The sequence below is a fragment of the Epinephelus fuscoguttatus genome, linkage group LG2, assembly GCF_011397635.1.
Source record: "Epinephelus fuscoguttatus linkage group LG2, E.fuscoguttatus.final_Chr_v1".
Lineage (NCBI taxonomy): Eukaryota > Metazoa > Chordata > Actinopteri > Perciformes > Serranidae > Epinephelus > Epinephelus fuscoguttatus.
In genome coordinates this window covers 3018792-3039875 of record NC_064753.1, presented here as the reverse complement: position 1 = coordinate 3039875, position 21084 = coordinate 3018792, and the positions used below count along the sequence as shown (strand labels likewise).

General features: G+C 40.9%; 1 protein-coding gene across 1 annotated transcript in view; it reads left to right on the top strand.

Annotated features, from left to right (window-relative positions):
- Window positions 1-15075, top strand: part of efl1 (elongation factor like GTPase 1) — a 310425-nt gene extending 295350 nt beyond the window's left edge. Inside the window, exon 22 of the mRNA XM_049602819.1 lies at window positions 10092-15075. Within this exon, the coding sequence (XP_049458776.1) occupies window positions 10092-10280 (189 nt within the window). The 3' untranslated portion in view covers window positions 10281-15075. The remainder of the gene's footprint in view (window positions 1-10091) is intronic.
- Window positions 15076-21084: the final 6009 nt, after the last annotated feature.

The following is a 21084-nucleotide window of genomic DNA, read 5'->3' as shown; positions in this document are numbered from 1 at the left end:
GGAGCTTTTAAGTGTTTTTAATTTTACATGCACTGATATCCTGGACTCCGTTGCCCCTTTCAGATTTAAATACTCTAAAGCATTTTCAGAGCCATGGTTAAATGACTCCACACATTCTCTCAGACGTTCATGTCGGCACGCTGAGAGGAAGTGGAAAAAAGATAAGCTCCACGTCTCCAAAGACGCTTTACGTGAATGTTTATCAGCCTACCAGCGAGTCGTTAAAGCTCCCAAAATGGAGTATATATCAAATATTGTCTCCAATAACAGTCATAAGCCCCAGGTTCTGTTCAGCATTTTTAACTCCCTTGTAAACCCATGCAATAACTCTCCAGTTGTGCCATCGCCCACTCTCTGTGAGAGCTTTCTTAAATTTTTATTAAAAATTTCTGCCCTTAGGCCAGCTGCTTCCACTCTCACTGCCCCTGGTCCTGACCCCACTGTGCCTCCTTTACCTGCTGTCTTTGACCAGTTTGAGCCAGTATCTCTCTCCTCACTATCAGATATAGTTAAGCACAGGGCTGCCCCTGACCAAATTGGGGCCCAAAGCGAAATTATATTTGGAGGCCCCCATCCCAAATGTATCATAGGTACAAAATGACCGTACAACAACTTGCCATTTAACTTGACAACCTTTACTGGCAATAATAAATGTACTGTAGATACAGTAGTTTGGCTGTATGAGTCAAATAAAATAAAAAATTCAACCTGAAATAAATAAATAAATATTAAATAAAAATAACTTCAAACTGAAATAAATAAATAAACAAATCTGAGTCACAAATAGCCATCAATTACTCATCAAAAGAAAGTAACTTCCACCACCTCAATCCCCCACCCTTGATTAAACACTGAAAATAAAATAAAAGAGGGAGACAGGTTTTTACTATTTAATCTTATTTTGTTATATTTCTCCCTCTCCCCTCTCTGGAGGCATCTGATCTCCCTCAGCCCTCCGCCTCTCCCACCTTAATTAAACACTGAAAACAGAAATAAAATACAGAGACATTCTTTTCTATTTTCATCTTATTTAGCTATATTTCTCCCTCTCCCCTCTCTGGGAGCATCCGACCTCCCGGCCCCGCACATACTCCTAAGGCTCGGGTCTCCCCCTCTGTGGAGCCCGCCCACCCTCCCGTCCCCGAACACACTCCTGAGGCTCTTTTGGACGACATGTCGACAACTCTTCACCTGCTGCAGCTCTGCAAGTGCCTGCCAGCGCACCCCTCTTATTGTTCAGATGTTGAGTGCTGTCAATCATTGCAGTGATGCATGGGCGGTCAGGTCTCTTCTCTCCTTCCTCGAGCTGATTCTACGCACGCCTCACGGTAGCGCATGTGCGCATCCATTGCGCATATACGCAAATGCGTCCCCTCGTGCAAAATGTGGCCCCCCATGGAAGATGAGGCTCTACGCACAGCGTGTGTTCTGCGTTTAGGGAGGGGCGGCCCTGGTTAAGCATCTGCGGCTGACTAACTGTCCCTCTGACAGCATTCCCTCTCGCCTTTTCAAAGATGTTTTTGGTACTGTGGGGTCTACTGTTCTTGCTGTTCTTGCTGTCATAAATACTTGCCTTAGCTCAGGGTGTGTTCCAGCTGCTCTCAAACATGCTGTAGTGCAGCCCCTTATAGAAAAGAAAAACCTGGACCCTTCTCTCCTGTCAAACTACAGACCAATCTCCAAATTACCATTTTTGTCCAGGGTTTTGGAGAAAGTGGTCTTTACTCAGCTGCAATCATTCCTAGTGGCCTATGACATGTATGAAAAGTTCCAGTCTGGCTTTAAACCACACCACAGCACTGAAACAGCACTTTTGAGGGTTTTTAACGATCTTTTGTCAACTGTTGATTCATGTAACTCTGCTGTTCTGGTGCTGCTTGACCTGTCAGCAGCCTTTGATACCGTAGATCATAGGATCCTCCTGTCTCGCCTGGAACAGTGGGTAGGTATCACAGGTACTGCCCTTCTGTGGTTTCAGTCCTACCTCACTGATCGGAGCTTCTCAGTTAATTTAGGGGAATTCAACTCAGCTACGGCCCCTCTCACCTCCGGTGTCCTCCAAGGCTCCATTTTGGGCCCCATCCTCTTCTTGCTCTACATGCTGCCATTAGGGTTGATTTTTAAGAGACACAACATACATTTTCACTGTTTTGCAGATGATGTACAGATCTATCTGCCCCTTAAATCCATTAGCAAGGATTCTGTATAGCCACTGCTAGAATGTTTAAAAGATGTCAAATCCTGGGTGGACACTAACTTTTTAAATCTCAATGAGGATAAAACCGAGATCATTATGTTTGGATGTGACTCCTCCGATTACCCCGCTGATTTTCTGGGCACCTTCACTCCTAACATCCATTCCTCTGTTAAAAGTCTCGGTGTGACCTTTGACGGTGCTTTTAAATTCGATAAACAAATTAGATCAGTAATACAAACCAGCTTTTATCAACTCAGGCTTTTAGTTAAAGTTAAGGGCTATCTCTCCCCCCAAAATATTACATTTAAAAAAATAAATAAAATAAAATAAAATAAAAAGTGTTGCACTCTCTACTAACACTATCTCTCAGGGTTTTCCCTGGGTTTCTTCGAGACCAAGGTGGCAAAGGCCTGTGGTGGGGGGCATCTTGACAGCTGTACTTTTAGATACGGTCCCCCCCTCTATTAAATATGAAAGAAGGCCCCCACATGCTTGAGCTTTACACTGCTGACTTGTATAATCAGAACAGATATGTCCTGTGATTTTCAGCCTTCTATGATTATATTTACCCTTTACAGCAGGCACATCCTGACAGCTGAGAATATTACTGTCAGGTATTGTCCCCCCTCTATTAAATATGAAAGGAGGCTGAAAATCACAGGACATGTCTGTTCTGATGATACAAGTCAGCGGTAGTGAAATGTGTGTTTCTCTTCTATAATACACATTCTGCATCTCGGAGGTGACGTCTTTCCACATATAGGCTGCCTTTCAAATGGGGCAGAGCTCCGTGGGAAACAGTAGGAGATACACAGCCTGAGGGGGAACCGGGATCTGACACAACACCGGAGGGAGAAGCAGGTCCGTGGAGCTGTGCGCCGGATGAAAAAACAAGCGCATAACACCGAATGCGCGTCACTTTGGGTTGTGAGCGTGCATGACGCGTGTCTACGGGTCCATGTAATTGGTTCGACAGCCCATTGGTTCGACATCCCATTAGTCCGACTGTCCACGGTGCTGAACGGCTCGCGGCGGGCGTATGGTGCGCGCGACCGGCTTGAGGCGCAGCAGGCTCACGGTTTATGAGTTTGTCACTTTCTTTTTCATTTTAACCCATACCATGATCTTTTCCTGACCCTAACCAAGTGGTTTTTGTGCCTAAACCTAACCAGACCTTAACCACAGGGCATCATGATGATTTTGGAACGGACTTCAGAACAATGAGTTTAATATGGTCGGAACAATGGGATGTCAAACCAATGGGTTGTCGAACCAATGGGCTGTCGAACCAGTTTCCGTGTCTACATTGAAAGCAGTGGGTTTGTGCGCGTGAAAGAAGCTACATCTGAACGTCCCCCATGCTCACACACGTCAGGGTGCGTCTGCAAAAAAAAAAAAAAAAGAGCTGCCAGTGGAGGCGGCCCATGGACAGCGGTAGCAGCATACGTGATACCCAGTGCCATGACTGAACACTGGCCCAATAAAAAAAAAAAAATAACTGAATACCAGCCCTCCCGGTCCTCCCGATTAGCCTCAAGCAAGTCCCAAGTCACTGTGGTGAAAATCAAGCAAGTCGAGTCCTTGCTCTAAGTCAAGCAAGTCAAGTCATGTCATTGGTCAGGTCAAACAAGTCACAAGTCAAGTCACACTCACAAACTCATAAAGATAATATAACATAAACTGCACACACTAACTAAACACATTTACTCAGGTACTGTAAGTACACATCTTAGTTTCTTTATTTTCATTTTCATCATTCCGCCATCTACCTCTACTCCACTACATTTATCTGACAGCTTTAGCTACTAGTTACTTAACAAATCAAGATTTTGCACTCAAAACAAATGAAAATGTACAAGTACAGCTGGAACTATGAGTCAATTATTGAATTGACAGAAAATAAATTTCCCACTATTTTGATAATCATCCAGGTTGTTTCATAATGCCTCCCTCACCACTGGTGTCCAGCTATCATAAATGCAAAATTAGAAATCATGCAGTTGTTGAATTGCTGTTTGCTAGTCTGAAGATGTGATTTGGAACAACAGGAAGTGAAACCTCAAAGTCTAGAGTTATGAGTTGAGAATCAAAACTATGAGAGCCTGAACCAGAAGCTCTCTGCCAATGGGAACTTTCCAAATCCAGACCGGCCAGCTGTCTCATCACTACAATATCCCGACTCAAGCTTCTCATCCCAGCACAGCTAACACCATTATGTAAAAGAAGCCACACCAGCGTTTAAACCACATACACAGGCGCGGTACAAACGTGGTGCGGAATTTTGCGTTGTTGTGTTCCAATTCCGCGCAGTGTGAACGGGTGTGGGTGTACATAGATGAGAGTAGCAGCAGCAGCAGCGAGCTAACAAGCTAACGTTGAACAAACGTCAACATCAACTTTCTTTAGCACTTACCACTCTCACCGCAGCCACCAAGCTGGACAATGGACTGCCAGACGTTGTCCTTTAATTCATTGTTCATAAAATCATCCCTTTTTTTTTTTTTTTTTCTTTCAAAAAGGGCGGGTGCTGTGAAACGAGGTTTATCAACCTTTCTCCCATACTGTCCTGTCTGGCTGGATTTTGGACTCTCCCGGGTCTGTGCGACGTCACTATAAACATTTTCATTGGCCCAGCTGTGTAGTTCCACTGGTGAACTCCGCGGGGGGGGTCAAAGTCTGGGCAGAAACTTTTTTCACCGCACGAAAGTTCCGCCAAGGTGTGCAAACTTCCGTAAGAACCCATGACATCAACTTTTATATTATTCTCGCAGAGAAATATAAAAGTTGATTTCATGGGTTCTTACGGATACGCGCGGATATTCGCCCTCAGTGAGAATGGACTTTAAGGCTCTCCCACTGGGTTGTTGAGATAATCAAATAGGTTTATAAGGTAGCAGGTTAAGCTGCCTGCTATGGTGTCATCTGTCATTCTACCAGAGTTGTGGCCACATCCTGGGCTGCAAAGAGGGGAGTGCCACTATCTGAGATCTGTGCAGAGGCATCCTAGACAGCACCCTGCACCTTCTCAAGACTTAGACTTACTTTATTCGTCCCAGAGGGAAATTCGTTTCCACTAACTGTACATTTACAGAGATCGATCACAAATATCACAGGCACAGACATATCACAGACATCACAAAACATCACAAAACATCACATGTTCATTTACAGAGATGGACTTGATCACCTTAATGTGGTTTCTGGATTCACACTGGCATCAGCTTTTCTACCACTGGCATCTACAATTAACCAGCAGGTGGGGGTCTGGTTCCCCAGTGGCGGTTCTAGCCTAAATGGCGTCCTGGGTGACACCCTCCTATGGCGCTAGATCACAACAAAAGTCATTTAACCCTATGGGCCCGAACAACACATAGTGCGTCCAAATTCACACCTGTTCTTCTCTATTGATTTTCTCCACGACCGTGTGTCATAGCGAGAAGCCACACATATCACATGAAACAGCATGGCTTTCCGACAAGGCCAAGCACTTGTCGGCAGTCCAATGTTTTCACAGCGAAAAAAAATGATAAAGTTACACTAAAATGATGTATAACAGAGCTTTCATACAGCTTTGCACACACATTACTCTTGGATGGATTACTCGCGAATGCAGGCTCACACAGAAATGCCACGCATATCACATGAAAGCGCAGGACCACACACACATCATTGTACTGTCATCCCATCACGCTCTAAATACAGATCAATTGTCTACAAAATAAAAACTTGACAAATTTCTTTACAATCCATTATACAGATCTTGTTACCAGTCACTTCATATAGTGAGGAATATCGTATCTTACCACGTCTTAGGCTTGCATGTGTTTCTCCCTGTCTATCCACATTTATAGTCCGGCTTTCAAGATGCAAACATCTCCATATTGTCCAGTTGACACTCCATCAAACTTTGTATGACAAGACCAGCGTACTTCACCTTTGCGCACCCAGACAATTGTAGCCTAATTATGCATGCATGACAGGGCCTAGTCACCATATACATTGAGGGGGACATGTGTCCTCCCCAATGCCCAAAATGCCCCCCTAATATATAACTGAAACTGAGGAACAACAGCAAACTTTTTTTACTGCAAACAAATTGGCAAATATTATCTTGGAGGACATCATTGCACTTGGTTGACTATTTTTCTATTATCTTAGATGTAAATATTGCATGTTTCTTTCAGATAAAACACATTTTTGACTTGTGAATGAGTCAATGGAATTTCTTGCAATAATGGAAAAATACTGGCAATCATGTCCCCCTGGCACAAACCACATGTTTTGGACAACTGTGAAGTGACAGAATGTCCCACCATCATGGTTCTTATATTGCCAGATTCCAGAGACTCTCCCCTCATCACATACTGTGATATGAGCTTAAAAGTAAAGGCAGTAAAAATACCCCAAAAATGCCTAGGGCCCATAGGGTTAAGGTTACCTTTCCTGTAGAACAGGTTTATACCTTGTCCTTTTATTAAACAAACTAAATAGCCTATGTTATTTATCTTATTTACATGACGGCATGTCATTTCTGTCTCTACATGGTTGCACCTTTACAAATCCCCCTCTGCTCTCTGTATCTTGCATGGTGGAGTTCCACCCCAATGCGCGCACACACACACACACACACACACACACACACACACACACACACACACACACACACACACAAACACACAGATGAACAAACACAGAGACAATTGCGTGCACTTACAGGTGAGCACACTAGAGAGCCTCGGGCCGCATTTTCCTGACCGAACCAACCCAATTCCGACGCAGTTTATTACCTGACATAATTATTGTTATGGACAGTGTGTAACACGCTGCTCGCACAGCAGCACAGCATGGCACTGTACACCCAGTCCATGGAGCAGAGCCTGTGTTGCGTTCAGGCGTTGTTACGTAAATAACAAATTCCAGCACTTAAATAGGCCATAGCACAACACAGCAGCATGTCAAGTGGGCCAAACCCACTCCTGCCGCTCCCCCACACATCGAGACAAAGTGCCGCCCTGGGCAAACGCCCATTCAGCCCATATCAGGATCCGCTACTGTGGTTCCCCATGACACTACTGGTATGAATCATCCATTTTGTTTATTGCCACTGGCAGTCAGGAAGGAATGAAACAGAACAGAAGTTACGAAGGTAACTTTGGCTTTGTTTTTGGAATCTGTGAATTCATTCAGAACCTTACCACTAATTACTAGTGTTCTACTGCATACACTGGCCTTTAAGCCTATAGAGGTTTGTTGGCCAAACTGACAACAATAAGATTAATGTTGTAAAACACCATATTTTTTCTTTAACTGAGCTGACTCTTGTCAAACTCCCTCTTCAGGGTCCCCACCGGTACTTAAAAAAAAACATCAAGGCCCTGAAGTTTCAGAAAATACATACACTAATAGACATGGGTCATTGAAAGTATTCAAATTAATATATTTTGCACAAGAACAGAAATTAAAGTTCTTTTTGATTTTTTTTTTTTTAATCAGTGTTCGTAAAAAGGCTATGTTCCACTGTCTGTGTCTCCCACAGTTGCGTCATTGTTTCACACCAGCCACCACATACACAGCACAATTCAGAAGAATTAAAAGAGTCAAGCCTCTTCCCGTCTTTTCATTGTTGGTCATGAGCTTCTGTAAAGGCTGTTAGTTCTCATTATAAAAATTCTCAGTGTTGTAACAGTAGTTGACCTTAAGCCATGTTTCAATCTATGCCATGTTGGGACTTTCGGTCTGGAAAGTCCTCCAAAAGTCCTTGATTTTTAAAAAGGTGTGGGACTGCTAAACTTGTACCATAAGAGCCAGAACTACAAACAGTACTTCACCGTGACTGACATTTTGAAATAATTCTCCCTTATCAGAGTATTTTTTCTGAATACTGCCACCTCACATTTCTTTTTGAAACTGGTTGTTACATACACTTATTATTAGGTCACACAAACTCAGCAGCAGAATTTCTTGATAGTGCCAGCTATTCACCAACATTAATTTAGTCAGCCTGTTAGTCAAGTACTTGCCAGTTGCAGGATTCCCCATGCCCCATGCATCACCCCCCATGGTGCTCAAGCATATGCTGCTCACATGTGGTGTGTGCGGTTGGCGTGTGTCACCTCCTGTAATCCGCCTGTTGTTAGAGCTTGCTCTCTGCCATCTGTCCCAGTGTAACCAGAGACAGAGACAGAGACAGACAGACAGACAGACAGACAGACAGATCCCTACTGTAAGTTGGTCCAGTTTAGTGACAGAGGGAGTCAAGGCCTTTAGATTCTTGTTTCGTTGTAACTCCTTGTCAGTTAATCTGTCCTGTTGGGGAACCTGAATGTGTACACCAAGTTTTATGGTAACCCATCCAATAGTTGTCAAGACATTTCACTCTAACCGTAAAGTGAAAATTTTGACTTTCTTGTGGCACTAGCTAAAAAGTCAAAGCATCATCAAAATCATCCGGTTTTAAGGTGATCTTTACCACAATCTATTTCAATCCATTTAACAAATGACAAGAAATTTAACTAAAAGTCAAAAATGTCAACCTCATGGTAGAGGAATGAAGGACTTTCCCTGACTTGGTGAGTGAGAAAGGAGTTTACGCGACCCGTCTCACTCCAAAGTCGTCAAAATCTGGCACTTGGTCAGTTACTTCCGGTGTCACACAGCATAACAGCACATAACCGGGTCAGGTAAAACAACCCTCGGCCTCCAGTATCTTGTAAGGAGTAGAATGATCACATAGGCAAGTGCTGCAGTGATCACCGTATACATGATAGTCTCTCAAATGTGTCCACGGAAACGAGTGAAACACACTCCAAGCCTGTCTATTAGCTTTCTTTATAATGCTGCAGACTCCTCTTGCAGACTTTACATGATGACGGTGAAGACGTCACATTACGTACGCCTGAAGTCCGCGAGGGCTCAGTCTGCAAGTCCAGAGGGTGGAGATTTGGATTCAGCCTGAGTAGGGCAGGCGAGAGGAGTGGTGGATAGGTCCAGCAACCACTGACTTTCACTTGCGAGGCTGGTGTTCGCTTCCCGTAAGACTGATAAGCCAAACTCTATACTTTTTTTCCTAAACCAAACCGGTGTTGTACCAACATAGTGCATTTATTTTAAAAGAGACTAATGTAACAGGCTTAAGTTGACACGGTGTCTCAGAATGTCAACAACCAACGCACCCAGGGTACTTTGCACATCGTATGTCGACGTGAAAAGTCTGACCAAGGTTGGAGTGAAAATGTGTTGCGTTACACCATTGGTCGGTTGAGTTATGGAGTTTGTCCACTGGCCATTGCTCTTTCAAAATGAACAGGCAAGAACTGTCCTCAGTTATGTCCTCAGGAGGCTTAGTCCTTATTTATAGACTCAAACAAATCTAAACCATTTCATGTTCATACACTTCATCAGAACATCAACAGATGTTACTGGAACAACTACAGAAAAGAGCAGATGGATATTTAATAGCAAGGAATTTACATTATAGACGTACTACTGATCAGTGCAATAGTTTGGCCATAATTTAGCACACTGACCATACAGGGTCCAGCCTTATACAGTGCGGGTTTTGCTTTAAGGTGTCTTAATTTAAAGATTTATACAAAAGGAGTATGAATAGCAGTAATAAACAATGTAATGAATGATATGAACAAGAGTAGACAAAGTCTAACAACTTCAGGTTTAGGCCGCGCCCACTTTTGTTGTAATCCAAATACAGATATTTTTGTGACATAAACAAATACAGAGAGTAACTTTGCATAATATCCCTAGTAGGGAGATCTGCATCACAAGTGGGTAAATGTGACAAAAAATCAACCAAAAACAACAAAAATGACATGTATATAAGTGGAATGTTGCTTTCTATCACTAATCATCACATCTCACTGTCTCCTCTGTGCCCCAGGTAATCAGCAGTGATCCATACTGGGTTCCCACCACAGAGGAGGAATACCTGCACTTTGGGGAGAAAGCAGACTCTGAAAACCAGGCCCTCAAATACATGAATGCTGTCCGTCGCCGCAAAGGCCTCTACGTGGAGGAGAAGATTGTAGAACATGCAGAGAAGCAGAGAACACTTAGCAAGAACAAGTAGTGTGGTAGACACACAACAGATACCTTCAGTAGCAGTTCCTCTAGTGAGGCTGTGAGGCACTGGTGACATCCACCCATCCATTTATCCATCCAAGACTGCACTGTACACCATAGACTGTGCTCCTTCGTTAATGTCATTCATTACAAAGGAACAGATGTTGTGTCCAAATGCAGTAGTCATCCTTTTTTAAAGCTGTCTTCTTCACAGCAGCAGCGGAATTGTAAAAACAAATAGAAAACTGCAGCTACAGTCTTGTTGTTCATCAAGGTTCCTACGGTCATGAAATTCCTGGAGAAGTTATGAAATTAGAAAAACAGTTTCCCAGGCCTGGAAATAGTTTTGAATTACCAGAATATTTTGAAAACATTTTGAATACAAATTGTATGGCTATTGTTTAAAATAAGTTAATAATAAGTTCTTTGTATTACTAATGTAAAATCTAGTGCTCCGCTGCATGACCATTAAAACATCACTTCTACCATGGGATACACATAGACCAGACCAGCATTGTGTCATCGCTAACCCTGCACTCCCCTCTGGGGAAAAGAAAGGTGCTGTCACATAAGGAAAGAAACAGGAAAATGCTGAAAAGCTGTTGTGTAGCATGTTGATCAAGGCTTTCACACTGAGATGTGAGGCGCATAAGATACACGAATATTCGTTGTTAGTGTAGTAAATGGCAGTTACAGTCATACAGTGTAGCAGCATCAATGACATTTTTTTTCTTTTTTGATTAAACCATCAGGTATTGTGATCCAGCTATCTATAATATCCACCCACTGTGTTGGGTCATTTATCAACTTAGACAGGAGAAAACTGTAGTGACATGGCATCATTTAGCCTTAATTTATTACAGTATCGCTCAGGTTCAGGCAAAGTTGCAAAATAATTATTAGACATGGTCATAAAACAAATGTTTATTCAACAAGAATAAATGCAAACTTGTCAAAATTATATTCCAAACACATTAAATTGTTGTCACTCAGGCGTTACATCTAGATGATCTTTGTTTTTTGTTTTTATCCTCCCAAAAAGGGGCGTGGCCTTGACAATTTTTTGAAGGACCCCATATGTGACGGTCTGGTCTATTGGCATATGCAGCTAGTTGGCAGCAGGAATGGTTAATGAACAAGTGGAGTTGGTAAGCGCTGGCAGTTTACTGAGCTGCAAATGCCTGGGATGGTTGCATTGCTGTATAGGCCTCCCCATTTAAAATTACCTAAATAAAGTCATGGAAATGGGGAACAATATTTTGGAAAAGTTTTGAAAATTATTTGATAAAAATGTGTAGGAACCCTGGTTCATTCAACAATCAGTAATGACTTCTTGCATATTTTTTGTGAAATAGAATATATTTTACAATACACCTATATAGGAGTTTTGATTAATTGAAAAGAATGATACATACATATTGAGAATAAAATCTGTATCCCAAAGTCAGTTATCTTTTCCAGAGTCTGGTTGTTTTCAGTGGTTTTTAAGGCTTATATATGTTCATGCTGAAAGATATCATGGGCAGTAAATTCTGACCAATCAAATGGCCCCATTGGATGGCAAATAGTTTAATAGTTTGGTAAATAAATGTCTTGGAATTTCGATATGGACATTGACAGATTTACTATTGTATGGCATTAATCATCACCATAATCAGGACACATTCACCACAATGTGGTACATGTTACAATGTTAAGTGACTAATAGTTTTTCATACCTTAAGCAACTTTAAGAAAATTATGTCAGTGATAAAAACATCAATTTCAAACATACAACATTTAGCTTCCTCCTTAACATATGAGGGCCACTGTTGGGAAAGGAGAAATCTGAAATTTTGAAAATAGAGTTGTAATTTTGAGGAGAAAATAGTGTTGGAACAATAAAATAATTTTACAAGAAAATGGTCATATTTTGAGATGAACAAAATGATGATACCACTTCAGCTGGGCATCTGAAGATTGAGAGAGAGACCTACTGAAACTGGTAGAAACAGTGCGCACAACTCAGAGTCTCAAAATAATGCTGGGTGCACAGTTGCGATAAAAACTAAACAAAAACAAAACAATGGGACTCACTGATCCATCTTCTTTTGTATTTGCATTGTGGACAGAAAACAAATGCGTTTCAGCGTAAAGCCATCATCAGCCTGGAGAACAAAAGAAATGACAATACAAATCTAGATAACCAGGTGAGACCCAAAGTCCAATCAGTGACAAGACCATATGATTATACAATAGGATCCATGTGTGCCAATAAGTACCAGTTCTTCATTCATTGAGTGCCGCATCTCCTGTGGACAATATGTCATACCAAGACATTGATAAACTTACCGCGGTGAGAGCTTCCACCCTAGCTTTTTCGAACTCGGACTCTGAAAGCATGTTATTTCCCTTAGATGTCTCCTGCCCTGTGTTGAACTCTCCACTTCTAAGCATCTTGAGCACCTCATGAAAAAAGAGACTCGCATGAAGTCTCCACGGCTCAACCTTGTCCCAATACTGGCGCAACAAATGCATCCTGAGGGGTCTCAGGATTAACAAAGAACCCACACTAGGTCGACACAGTAATGACTTCTGCAAGAAATGGTGTGAGGTGTTGAATAAATGCTCTAATTCACAAAAGATGAACTTTCTAAAATGCAGTCTGATATTATGGATTTAAAGAAAGACATGAAAATGAAATTCAACTCCCAGCAACTTTGTGACATTGAAAGCAGATGCTCAGAGCTGATCTCCACATATGAGAAGGAGATTTCAGAAGTGAAGATGAGGAAATATCAGAGAGATACTTTGGACTACAAGAACAACTGGATCTACACATGGCTGTCTGGCACATATCGCTGTCCACACAGATGAGAGGGTTTTTCATCCTTTGATCTGTCCACGGAGGACTCATGAAGCGAGGGCCCATCCACTACATCTGGACCCCACACTTTTTTAGACATGCCCTGCCGCTTAACCAGAGCCACTGCAAAAGACGCCCGACGCGGAGGGGCGGCAAGAAGCACCACACACACCAGCGGCAGACAATGGGGAAGGACTTGCATGTCATCAATCTCTCCAGCAGGTGCCTCACTCCTGAAGAACGGTCTGTTTTGTCTAAGGGTTTGTCTTTTGTTCCATTCAAGCCTGCTAACTCTTTTCAAACCAGAGCCAGAACTATTCAAGTTCTTTAGATCTGTTAAACTAAGAGCCTTTTTTGACAATAAACTCCCCTCACCCCCTCATATGTAGCATGCCCTTTCTCCTCCTGTTGAACCTATAGTTTTTCTGTCATATTCTGAAACCAAAAAGCACATTCATTCCTCCTGTTCATAATCCCTCTGTAGCCACCTTTTGTAGGTTAGTAGACCAGGAGACTTCATCCACTTAATTGATTTACATATTAAACAACTGGTATATCAACTTCCTTCTTACCTCAAAGACACCACTGACTTCCTTAATAAGATTTCTTCCATTTGGGATCTTCAGGAAACAGATATATTATGTACTATGGACATTGTCAGCCTTTACACTAAGAGAATCACTGAGAGAGAATCAGACCCCGACTATTGTTTTTTTGGTAGAACTTACCCAGCTTGTTCTCAACAAGAATTACTTCAAATTTGAGGATTCTTTCTATTTGCAGTGCCAAGGAGTCAGTATGGGTAGTGCATGTTCCCCTAATTATGCCAATTTATTCATAGGAAAATTTGAAGAGGAATATGTTTATACAACAATCCTTTTTTCTCTCTGTTGAGATGTTGGTTTCGTTACATAGATGATATATTTTGCATATTTTCGGGTACTGTTGATGAACTGGAGGCTTTCAGTGAACATCTAAATTATTGCATGCCTACTATAAAATTTTCAGTAGGACATAGTAGAGATTCAGTGTCGTTTCTTGATGTGCCTGTGAAGAAAACAGAACTTCTTAACATTAGCGTATTCAGAAAAGAGACTGATAGAAACACATTTTTATACTTTAGTAGTTACCATCCTCCTAGTTTGAAGAAAGGTCTTCCATACAGTCGGTTATTGAGAACTAAATGAATCTGCAGCAAGGACAGCGTTTTTGAAGAACAAGCTATTGATTTGTGTAACTGGTTCAGAGATAGAGGCTATAATAATCATGTGCTCAGAAAGAGTTTGGATAAAGTGAAAAATAGAGACAGGAAAACTTTATTAACCCCTAAATCTCCCTCTAAGAGGGAGGAGCAGGAGGTAATTTCCCATGTTTAAACTGCACCCAGTGCAATGCTATGATCAGAAGGGATGTTTTTTTACATCCCCACACAGGCAAAAAGTTCAACATTACGAGTATCTTCTGCAGAACCAAATTTGTTGCATATCTTCTGAAATGCCCTTGTGGGTTAGCATACATTGGTAAAACTAAATGAGAGTTGAAAACTAGGGTTTCTGAACACAAGAGTGGCATAAGGAGAAATGATGAAAAATCTCCGGTGGCAAGACACTTCCATTCAGCCGGCTATGATGTTTATTCCCTTAAATTTCAAGGTACAGAAATGATACATCTTGCAAAAGAGGTAGCGACAGGGATAGACTAAGAGGTTGACAAGGTCAGAGTGGGTCTCTTTTACATCCTATTTATTCTCATTGTATCTTAGATTTTTTGTCCTTACATTTTTCCTATACATTTTTTCTACATTTTCTTACATTTTTTTCTATTTACTCGAAGAATTCTTAATATTTAATAGGGTTATTTAGCTCTTAATTAAAACTATTATTAAAAATTAATTTTAATTTTAATATTTAATATTTAATTTTAATTATTTTTTCCTGGGCATTTATCTATGCTCTTTGGTCTATACTTATTAATCAGTTTCGATAGGGTCACATAGCTGTTTATCCGGTCTGGGACATTCAGCCCTGTAGATTGTTTCTCTCAGGCTTGTGACACCTGTTGCCTTTCATGTTGATTCCTGAGGCCACACTTCTTCCATTTGAGGATGCCACATATGTGTTGGCACACATGGATCCTTTTTTAAATTTTATTTCTATCATTTTAATAAATCTTTTTGTCACACTGTGACATGACAATCCCAACACAGATATATCAAACAAATAGCCATTTTTTCCTTTTTTTTTTAAATTTTATTTTATTATTAAAGTAAAGAATGAAAGGTTGCCATTTTCTTAGAAATCTCTGACCATCTCCCCTGAGTACAAATCTGATCTTTTCTGATTTATAAATAAAATCATGTCCTTAAGCCATGCAGAAAAGGGGTGGTGGAGATAATTTCCAAGTTAGGTGTATCCTCCATCTTGCCAAAAGTGTAGCAAAGGCCAGCATATCAATTTCGATTGAATTAATTGGGAGAGGGTCAGCAATGGACAGGGCTGTACTGTTGTATTTAAGACCGCTGAGAACACATTAAAAATTGAGGACCAAAAAGATCTGAGGCTTGGGCAATGCTAAAACATATGACAGCGGTCACAACTAGAGTCAGATTCAGGGTAAATTTCTGCCAGTTTGGCTTTGCTGTAGTGCACTCGATGAACCAGCTTAAGCCTAGAAGAAGAGTTTACCCTGTTCAAGGCTCCTTTCCACCATTGTTCTGTCAGCTCTAGACACTCAGTTCCTTTTCCCAGCTAGCTCTTATCTTGGTAACACAGTTTCCAGTCAGACGCAAAATATTATGATAAATAACTGATATAAGCCCCTTCTAATTTGATGGTAAATTAAAAAATCCCTCCCTTGCAGATTGCTGAGGGAGCACAGGAAATGAGTCAGACTGTTTACAAATGAAACGGCGGATTTGAAGGTAGCGAAACAAGTTAGAGAGAGGCAAGCCAAATTTAAGATGTAAAGACTCAAAACTGGAAAATGTATTATCGTCATACAGATCATTAAAACAGGTCAGACCTAAATTGTTCCACTGTACGAAAGTTGACTCTAGAATAGAGGGGATAAACAGATGGTTATTACTAATAGGCCCTAAGATAGATGCTGAGTGGAGTTTAAAGTGACACACATAGGCACACATGAATCCTATTGTATAATCATATGGTTTTGTCACTGATTGGACATTGGGTCTCACCTGGTTATCTAGATTTGTATTGTCATTTCTTTTGTTCTTCACGCTGATGATGGCTTTATGCTGAAACGCGTTCGTTTTCTGTCCACAATTCAAAGACATGGTATACAGCATTGTGCATTGATTTTTTTATTTGCAGTCAAGAGAAAGTGCAAATACAACACAAGCAAACCAGTGAAAAAAAAAAACAATGCTCAAAATTTGAGCACATACTGCCAAATGAATGGAACCTGTTTGGATATAGAGACAGCTCCTTGTAAGTCATCCTACCCTTATCCCCCTACATTTAGATGTAACCGTGACAGGGTCAGTGTTGATGGGAGGTTTTTATGCATGTTGTAATAACAATTTGCGGCATGTTTTAGTTCATTTATTTATTGTGTTTTTAAGTTGCTGTGTTGGTTTTAACCTCTTTAACCCCGCCAGGACGCCGACATCCTCGCTCCCCCCCTCCTCTGTTAAATGGTATCTCCCAGGCGCACTACGTCATCAAACCATGTGATGTTTGGTATTGCTGGGTTCAGGAAGCTCTCAACTTTTCATAAATAACATTTCTTTTATTTATTATGTATTTCGCACCGGAGCAGCTTAAACACACAAAATCCAAAATCACAATGAGTGGTGACAAGTCATGTTATGCTGGGGTTTTTTTGACGGGAAAAGTTAAAGGATTACTTGTTATCTTTTGTGGAGCCGTGAACAGGAAGCTGTCCACTACCGTGGTGCTGAAACTAAATCAATCGATGTCAGGCAAATCGATACTTATTTTTCGTCTTATTATTATTTTTCTTCTGCCAGATTTCGGTGCGAAACTTGTGCCACAGCTTTGAGCACACACAGGGTCTTCATAAATATATAGATTCAAGATTCAAAGTGTTTATTGTCATATGCACAGTAAGGACATGCGTTTTCCTGCAGAATGAAATTCGTTCTTTTCTGTCACCAATTAATGCTAAACAATATAAATCTGAAGTATGAAATAGATCAAAATATATACAGTGCGCACTGTTTTAACATCTCCTTGCTTAGTGTAGTATTAATTTACCTGACGTGGCTGGAGCTGTGAGCGTTTGGTCACTAAGAAGACTGTTAAGAGTGGGTCAGCTCGATCTTACAACTCCTTCTTAGTGAAAGATCTTCTTAAACTAAGAGCAATCTGGGAAACGCGGCCATTATCATGTCAACATACAGGGAAAATGTGTCCAGAGTTTATGATGTTTACTGGGAGAGCTAGAACCATTTGACTAAAGCTGACGTTATTACTGCTGTAGCATGATGTTATTAGGCAATAATAACACTACAGTTTAAAAGGAGATCTCGCCAGCTTTATACAAGTTTATGTTGGTCACTGATCTAAGAGGAAGTGACAGTGGTGGCTCATGGAATCCAAAACGTTATTGCAAGAGAATGCAGAAGTATTGCGAGGGGACGCAAAAGTATTGCGAGGGAATGCAAAAGTATTGCGAGGTAATGCGAAATTTATTGTGAGGGAACGCAAAAAGTATTGCGAGGGGACGCAAAAGTCAGTCCAAAAAAATCTCCGGCTTGACCTTTAAGGGGCTCCGTAGGCTACCGCCCAGGAAGACCGTGAGTATTTTTTAACCCTGTGTGCGGCGGGTACTGGAGGGCCGGCTGCGGGGCCAGGCAAGGGGTGTGATTTGGGGCTGTTCTGTGTCTCCACGGCACTGGTTCCAATTTGTTTATTCCTCCAGGATGAACAGAGCAGCAGAGGAGGTGCTTCAGGAGATGGATGGCCGGGAGCTGCCAGGGAACAGGGAGGAATTGGCTGCTGAGAACCGTGGGCGTCCCACGTGGGCTAGTGACTCCACCGGAAGGGGAAATGACGAAGGACTGGCAGAGGGGTACTGCGAGGACTTAATGGACTTTTTTGGCATCATCTGTTTTTTTTTTTACCAGTGTGACTTATTGTAATAAATCTGTTAACATTTACCCTTGGTCTTGTTTTTAACTCTGCTCATCCCTGATTTTAAAGAACCTGTAGGCCTTTTTTTACAGTCCTAGGGCTCTGTAAACCCCTAGGTGGCGTTGGTCTTTTAATCTATTCTTAAAGTATTTTTAAATTATTTTTTAATTACTTTTAGTTATTCTTAAATTGCTCTTAATCTATGTTTATTAGTTATTATTATTAGTATTTCAAGGGGTCGATCTGTAGGATTTGAATTGACTCCAGGCCATGCAACATAACCCCCTCTGTAATCACCAACATTTTGATTAGTAACTGTAATTCTTAACTTATTTTTTTCTGAATAAGTTTAAGACTACAATTTTAGACTTTAATTATGTAACTCCATTACATGCAACTAGTTACTCCCCAACACTGATCATTCATTAATCAGGACAATTCCTTCAAACCATACCATAATATTACCACTTTGGATTATGTCTTTGTCTTGTCTGTACTTGATTCTGATTGGCCTATTTTACTGCTGGGAATGTAGCTATTTGAACATTGATTAGAAAATATATTAGCCTGTTTGTATTTATTACAGGTACTATTCAATCAGTAAAATTTATTTCTCTTTAATTTGGCAAAAGACTAAAGCAATTATGGTAACACTTTATAATACAGTGTGCAACCTAAAACAACACAATGGAATTTTTGAGCCCTCAAAATATATATCCAAGATCCTTGTGGTGGTACATCAACTCACAATAGGTTGGATGACACCCCCGTCATTGCTTGAGAGCGTCTGTTTCGCTTGCACTGGCACTATGCAGTTTCGGGGTTCGGGTAGGAACCCAGTCACAAAAAGGACTACAAAATTTGGCTGCTTTATGGCATACATCATATCCCCCTCCTCTCTTTGATTGATTGAAATTTTTATTGTTAAAACCAAAAGGATGAAAACACAATAAAGCCCGAAGGCTTGTTTCCTTTGGACATAGAACATGTATGGACAGGAAACAGAGACAGTACAACAGCCAATATATATGACAAAGACATTACAATACAACAGCCAATACATAAGACAGACAATACATAGACATCACAGCATAGAGAGAAGACATTAAGGAATAGCATATCAAAAATACATGATTTAGCTAAACTCTATACTATCGTGGCTTATTTGTAGTTAGGATACATTATTGATCATCCAGTTTTTTAATCTGGTTTTAAAACTTGCTAAGGAACTGACTAATTTAATATTTGTAGGTAACCCATTCCACAAGACTGCTGCTGAATATAGGAAGGTATTTTTCCCCATAGAAGTCCTAAAACGCCAAGGCACGAAATCAGTAGAGCTGCCCCTAGTGGAATACCCGTGAGTGTCCCCAACCCTTACAAAATAGTCCCACAAATATTTTGGAACTGATTTGTTAATAATCTTGTGAACTAGGCACAACTTGAACTGGGTTACTCTCTCCTCTACTCTGAGCCACTTAAAGTGAGCAGGAAGGAGGTGGGTTCTGGGATGGAGTTTGAGTATTACTCTAATTACTTTGTTTTGAGAGGTCTGAAGTTTCTTTTTAAGACTCATCAAAATACTAGAGAACCATGATGTAAATGCATAGTCAAAATGACACTGAACGAGGGCCCCGGCCAATATTTTGAGGGTAGGTGTATTTACGAGGTGTGCAATTCTAGCAAGAAATTTAGTTTTAGAGCTTATCTTTGCTATAGCTTTAAGGGACATACTCTCCCCTGACAACCTGTTGTCTAAAGTACAGCCTAGGTAGGTGATAGTTTCCTTGGCTGTTACTTCTGTCTCACCTACTACCACTCTATACCCAGAAGACTTCTTCAGTTTGGTAGTAGACCCAAAGAGGATCGATTCGGTTTTGCCAAGGTGGAGGGACAATTTGTTGTCAATTAGCCATATACTGATATTGTGGAGCTCTGTGATTTTTCCACCTCAGATTTATCTTTGTGAGACACAAGAAGAGCTGAGTCATCTGCAAAAAGAAATAAGTTGCAGTCAACAGCTGCCTCCACGTCATTGACATACAAAAGGGAAAAAAGTGGACCCAAAATGCTCCCCTGAGGGACCCCACAAGATAGCGTTAGTGGCAAGGACAAGGTGCCATTTACATCTGCCAATTGCTCTCTTCCCACCAAGTACGACCTCACCCACTGAAGTGATGAGCTATTAAACCCAAAGCCCTGAGTTTGTTCAAGAGGATGTCGTGATTTACAGTATCAAATGCTTTTTGGAGATCCAACATGACCATTCCGCAACTATATCCAGCTCTTTTCTAATAAAATCGGTAAGATAAAGTAAACATGTATTAGTGGAGTGTGAATTTCTAAAACCCAATTGGAAATCAAATAGTATGTTGTGTGCTGCCAAGTTGCTATCAATCTGTTCGTACATAATCCTTTCTATAACTTTTGAAAGTGAGCATAAAGTGGATACGGGCCTGTCGTTTCCAGGATCAGATTTGACTCCCTTTTTATACAGAGGTATAACTCTCGCCAATTTGAAATTGCTAGGAAATTGACCTTGATCAATGGACAGATTAATTCAATAAGTAATGCAGGGAGTGATAATTTCAGCTACATCACTTAGGAATTTGGCCGGGATGTTATCATGCCCATTAGCTTTGGAGGGATTCAGGGCTTTGAGTTTTTTTTTAATACCTCTACCTCTGACACTTTGCTGAAAGAAAAGGCGTTTGGTTGAACTCCCTTTTGCTGATAGAACCCGTGAATCCACTCTCGTTCCCCAAAGGTACCAATGTTAGTTGGAAGCTTCTGTAGTAAATCATTTGCTATGGTTGTGAAGAAATGATTAAATCTTCCTGCAACCATCA